Here is a 6,000-nt window from a genome sequence, read left to right on the forward strand (position 1 = left end):
GGTCATGCCGACCTGGCCGTGGATGCGTGCATCGTCATCGTCGAGCAGTCAACCATCCTTTTGATTCTGGCCTCTGCCTCCCCCAGTTGCCCAGCCCACTTGCCCGCTCCGCTCCGCCCCGTCCCGGCGCCGTCTACCCTCGAACCCCCTCCTCCCCGCCCTTCCCCGCGATTCCATCCATCCATCGGTCCATCCCCGCCCGTGACCCGCCCGCCACCACCGCCCGCCTACACTTTCCCCAGACTCAGCCTTCAGCCATCAGCCTCCCACGCCGACGACCGCCGCAACGCACGCAATCGTCGATCCGACACCCCCTCCCACTCTCCTCCCCACACTTTCGACTCTGCACCCCACCCCACATCATCGTGCTCCCAGCGACGCATCTTCTCCTCCTCCCTCGTCGGTCCGTCCGCCGGCGCAGAAAGAAAAGAAAGAAGAATAAGAATAAGAATAAAAGAATAAAAGCGACACAGCGTTACCGCTGCTGCCACTAGCCTCGCCTCACAGCACAGCGACCACAGCACACAGCTTTGCTGTCGTCGGATCCGGGTATTCGTCGAACAGAGTGTACGACGGAGTCCTGCTTTCTGCTTGCTTTCGGTCGACAGCTGCCAATCGGGATCAGGCAAAAGCGACACCACCGTCACACACGCCGGACAAAGCCTCTGCTTCCTCTTCTGCCTCTTCTTCTTAATCTTCATCTTAATCTTCATCTATTTCGATTTCGATTTCTTTTTCCTCTTCTTTTCTTTTTCTTCGTCTTCGGCTTCTTCTTCATCTGTTTGGACGAGGAAAGACCATCCGATTGACGTTTGCCAGGCACAGGCCAAAAGAAAGAAGCGGACCGGCACTCCCTGCCACGCGACGTGCAATACCAACAAGCATAAAAAACGGGAAACTATATAATTCCTCCAGCCGGTGCCACGCAAGTCGGGTCGTGCAGAGCAACGAAACGACCGCAAGGGAAGGGAACGGTGGCTTAACTCGTCCATGCACACTACTACACACGGACCGGCCCATCATCATCATCATATCAAAACCCTCCACCACCCACCCACCTCCACCACCATCCAGCGTCCATCCAACCACATCCCTTCCACCTACCACCACCACCACCTGCCACTTGCCCTCCCCCTCCCCCCCCCCCCCCCCCCCACTCATACAAGGCCACCTCCAACACCACCACCACCACCACCACCTGCTCCCATCTCCATCCAACAACAATAACAACAACAACACCATCCATCACCTCTTCCCTTTTCACATCCACCAGGGCTCCACCATCGCTGACTCGCTACACCCACAATCACTCCAGCATCTCGTGTGTTCGTCCATCCGATCCCTCTCAATTTTGTTTCGCGCTTCGCACAGCATCACCGGAATCCAACCGCGCTAGCGAAAATTCGTAGCGGCTCAAACTCAAACTCGAACATTCTCGTCCACTCGACCCGCCGCCTCGGTCTACCTAATTCAGCGCTATCTGACCGCCGACTTAAATACGATGGAGCAAGCTTACCCAATACCACCGAGCCCTCGACGGCTATCCGAGCGCCGGGGCAAGCCCGAACTACAACCTCTCGGCCCAATCCTACCTTCCCCGAACGCTTCCACTCCCACCTTCAACTCTGGACCCACCGCCACCAGAGACGCAGACATCGAATCGCTCAACTCGTCGATACCCAGCGGAGTCTTTTCACCAGACAACTACGGTACACCGGTAATGTCAGCGCCCGCCACACCGACCGACATCTCGCCCATCCGCCACCTTGCGATGCCTTTCGGCGCCGGCTCATCGATCGTCGGAACTTCGATACAAGAGGAGGATGAAGCGAGCGAGTGCGATTGCCAGGAATGTGAGGACCGCTGCGGAGAGTACGGGCTGGGACTGGCAGTGGGGGCCGCGGGCACGATGGGCACCAAAGATGTCGCGTTTCCGCGGCTGGACACGGTACGAACCGTACGGGAGGCATTCGAAGAGTCGTGCTACGGGTCGCATTATCACTACAACGAGAAGCTCGCTCCCATCGCAATGCCTCCAACCCCTCCTTCCAATGGTACGCGACGCGATTCCCCCGATCGGACGTTCCCCAGAGCTAACTTGACTTTGTTTGCAGCTAGCGAGCAACCGTTTATGTTTTCCAATCACGGATCGCCGACGTCGCCAGCAATTGACGCTGAAGCTTTTTCATCTGGCCCTTCATCGCTCACGCTTCCGCCACGGTCCCCGAAGAACGAGGGTTCATTGGGTGGTGGTGCGAGACTCCGCGCAACGAGCATCCTCAACAAGGTGGTTCCCGCGAAATTACGGGCGAGCCTGAAGAGACGTATCTCCGGAACAAACGACATGTCTGCCCAGCCACCACCGCTCCAGCCAATAGACACGATGCCAACATATTCGGCAGTTATCGCCCCTGGTACACCGCCGGACGATTCCTTCGGGAGATGGCATGTGGAACAGCAGACATCCCTCCCTAGGGCTGAGGACAATTATAGCCCGCTCTCATCTCCCGAGGCGATCCTGCCGCCTACACTTTTGCCCTCCTCCATATCGCCAAGGTCGCCTTGCGTCGAAACCGACTCCTTCTTCGCTTCACCGCTGCAGTCACCCAGAACGGTCGGCATGCCCGCTTTTGCAAGGATGGAATCGCTACCCGAAACACCCACGGATGTTGTCTGCAGCCCATTGCATCCTCCGACCATCTCACCGCTAATGTCGCCATCGCTCGCGTCTACATCTCAAACGTCACTGGGTACGTGGGGAGGCCTGCTACATGCCCACAAGAAGGTGCCCAGCATAGACCCGGCAACATCATCGGCGCCGCGCAAACCAGCAGCCCCACTGACTCTGGTAACAGCAAACTCTCTCGCCGACATGATCGAGGAGATGCAGTCCGAGATCGACGCATACGATGCCACGCTGGCCCGCATGGTCAGCAGCGGATGGTCGAGCCCCCAGGAGATCCGGAACGTTGAGCTCCAGCGAGAGGAGCACCGGAGCACCTGGCAAACGCGCGTCAACGAATCCAAGAAGATGCTGGAAGGGATGCGGAGGACAGAGGTCAAATATTCGGCCATGTCGAGTGTTTCCAGCTTCGACAGCTTTGGCAGCACACAGCAAGCAACGTCCAGCCAACTCACCTCTGTTACATCGCTACCAAATATCGATGCCTACAGCCATTCCGGTTCGGAACGCAGTTCACAAATCTAGCCGCCGGCACATAGCCGCCGCGCCCCATCCAGCCACTCCCCCCCTCGCCGCCATGGATGGCGTTTACATTTCGCCTGTTTATAGACTTTCCAATCGTATATACACCGCATTTCAGTTCTTATTTTCCCCCTGGTGACGGGATTACGATATTTATGATTCTTATTTCAACCAGCTTTTGTTTTACCATTTGATGCTTTTACCCTACGGGGTCAAGCGGTGTTGTCTACTTTTGGGTTCCCTATTTCCTTGCAAGTCTGTATCGGTTCCTTTTCGACCGTTCTTTCCTTCTCGAAGTGGCGCATATCGGTTCAGGGTTTTTGTCTTTGTCTTTCGATTTCATTCCTTTTCCTTTCCTTTCCTTTCACGAAACGACTTTCTTTAACTTTTAAGGATATTCGTTTAACGGCTTCGGCTTTTGTTTTCCTTGTTGGTTGGTCGTTGGTCTGTTTTTTTTTTATTTTTGGGGTTTTTTTTTTGTTTTCGTACCCCGGCCCCCGGGAGGACACCGACCGACCGACCGGACCGGTCACACAAAAAAGGGAATGGATTGGATTGGATTGGATGGATATATCACACTCATATTATAGAAGTTTTTTTCCGGTGTTTTTTTTCCTTTTCCTTTTCTTTGAAAGCCTTCTGAGAGTACAGTTTTTTATTTGTTTTTCGCCCATACCCTCGACTGAGCAGTTCTACTCTAAAAAAGGGACGGGGACGGATATGGACAGGATAGGGACAGGACCGGACAGGAGATCGAAATACCAGATACCAATTTTATTTTCGTTTTTTTCGTTTTTGTTTCTTTTTTTCGTTTGCTTTTTTGGCTCTGTTTGGTTACTTTTCCGGCGTTTCGAATGGAACTGGAGCTCGGGAGCTGGATGGTGCTGGGCGGTGGAGTGGATTGGAAGTGCAAACTGGACTGGACTTGGATACTTTGGATACTATAATGTTGGTCTTAAAGAAATAATTGCTTGTTCAACTCATTCAACTGGGGATCGTCATTTCGTGAGGCTGCAAGACGATGATCGTAGGCTCGTAGGCTCGCAGCTGGCCGTTGTGGAAGTGTCGATGCGATTAAATTAACATGCAAAGGAATGCAAAAGAAAGTAAATACGAAGAAAAAGAAAAGGGAAAATGGAAAAAGGATACACTGGATACACTGGATACACTGGATACACTGGATACACTGGATACACTGGATACACTGGATACACTGGATACACTGGATACAGCGAGCGGGATGATGCCCGCTGCTGCTGCTGCTGGTGCTGCTACTGCTGCTGCTGGTTGTGGTTGTGCTGCTGGTTGTGGTTGTGCTGCTGGTCGTAGGAGGGTGGTGGTGCGGCGGACACTCGATCTGCACGACTGCCTGCAAAACACAAGACGCACAACTGCACGACTGACTGCAAGACGCAAGGCATCAAATGGTACCTGCATGTTCGTTTCTCACCCCGTACTCCGTCCTCCGCGTAAGGGGGACGGAGTACGGGGGGCGGAGTACGGGGGGGGACGGAGGATGCGGACACCACCACCACCACACATACACTGCGCAGTGCACAGTCACCCATCCATCCACACTGTACAGTTATTTCTGCGGCGGCGGTGTGGTGGTGTGTGGTGGTGGTGGATCCACTGGAGCTCTGGAGCACTGGAGCACTGGAGCTCTGGAGCACTGGAGGCGGATACGTACTCAACTCATGTACTTACTCAACTCAACTCATGTACATTGGTACATTGGTATACGCTACCCCACACGAACTGGCCTACCTACCTATATACTCTTGTCACGTCCGCGGAGAATGGATATGTACATTGTACATAAATACCGGTACGATCGTACGTGCTCAGCCCGATTGACGGGCGGGTGGGCGTCGGATGTGTGGTTGGGTGGGTGTGTGTGGGGGGGGGGGGGTTGTAATTTCCCGGACTCGGTGGGGTGGGATGTTGTGGGGTTCGTTTGAGGAATACATAACTGTGGGGGTAGGTATGGGGATAGGTGGGAGGTAGGTAGGTGGTTGCTACAGTAGTAGTTGCGGCGCGGGCACTCGACGGTATGGTACGGTATACAGGCGGGCGGGCGGGCGAATGGGTAGGCGGGCGAGTGGGCTCAAGCCTCAGAGTGTGTGTCAAAAGGAAACTGAACTGGCCTCGGAGTCGGCATCCCTTTCGGATTTCGGATTTCGGAGGTACCGGCAGAGTAACATATGGGCTGTTGTTTCCTTCGAAGTATCTACTTATGCATAGCGAAAGACTTACGTATATAGAGCATCTACCTGTATACCGGTACGGGGTTGTGCACCGTGGTTTACTATGGTAGTTACAGGCAACTCCCTGCGCTGGACAGAAGTAATCCGCGCAAGGACTGTGGCCACTGCTGGCCAATATACGTACCTAACGTATAATGGCCATGGATTATCGGCGATCGCGCCATTGCTGCCTGCACTGTGCAGTCCGTCTGCGACTCTGCGAGTCTGCGAAAGCTCGGAGTCGAGGGTATAGGAGGTGTGTACTAGAATAGATTTTCGAGGACTAGATACATAGTACATACTTCGACTCCTAAGTGTGGGGTGAGGTGTGGGGGGAAGGGGTGGGGGGTGGTGGGGGACACGTGATGTGATGCCTTCGAGTGCGAGTGTGTGAGGATCGGCTGGCTGGCTGGCTGGCTGTTGGATATAGATATCGATATACAGTGGAGTACTAGGACAAAAAGGATTGGACAGAGCCTGTCTTACACCAAAAACGGCCATTTTCAACCACCTATACAACAACCCGATCGTATCGAAAAATTTAGTATA

At 54.1% G+C, this 6,000-nt stretch overlaps 1 protein-coding gene across 1 annotated transcript; it reads left to right on the plus strand.

Moving 5' to 3' along the window:
• The first annotated feature begins 1,374 nt into the window (after positions 1 to 1,374).
• On the plus strand, positions 1,375 to 3,303 carry BZA05DRAFT_167452 (uncharacterized protein). The gene is made up of 2 exons (XM_051479161.1): positions 1,375 to 2,054; positions 2,115 to 3,303. The coding sequence occupies exons 1-2, from the start codon at positions 1,502 to 1,504 to the stop codon at positions 3,206 to 3,208; spliced, it is 1,647 nt and encodes a 548-aa protein (XP_051343129.1). The 5' UTR covers positions 1,375 to 1,501; the 3' UTR covers positions 3,209 to 3,303.
• Positions 3,304 to 6,000: the final 2,697 nt, after the last annotated feature.

The sequence above is a fragment of the Tricharina praecox genome (assembly GCF_024521635.1).
Source record: "Tricharina praecox strain CBS 144465 chromosome Unknown BZA05scaffold_3, whole genome shotgun sequence".
Taxonomy (NCBI): Eukaryota; Fungi; Ascomycota; class Pezizomycetes; order Pezizales; family Pyronemataceae; genus Tricharina; species Tricharina praecox.

Excerpts from the sequence above, each read along its gene's own strand:
- BZA05DRAFT_167452 (XM_051479161.1), top strand. The coding sequence starts at position 1,502 with ATGGAGCAAGCTTACCCAATACCACCGAGCCCTCGACGGCTATCCGAG. Across the intron at positions 2,055-2,114 it reads TCCAACCCCTCCTTCCAATG|CTAGCGAGCAACCGTTTATG; the intron begins GTACGCGACGCG and ends CTTTGTTTGCAG.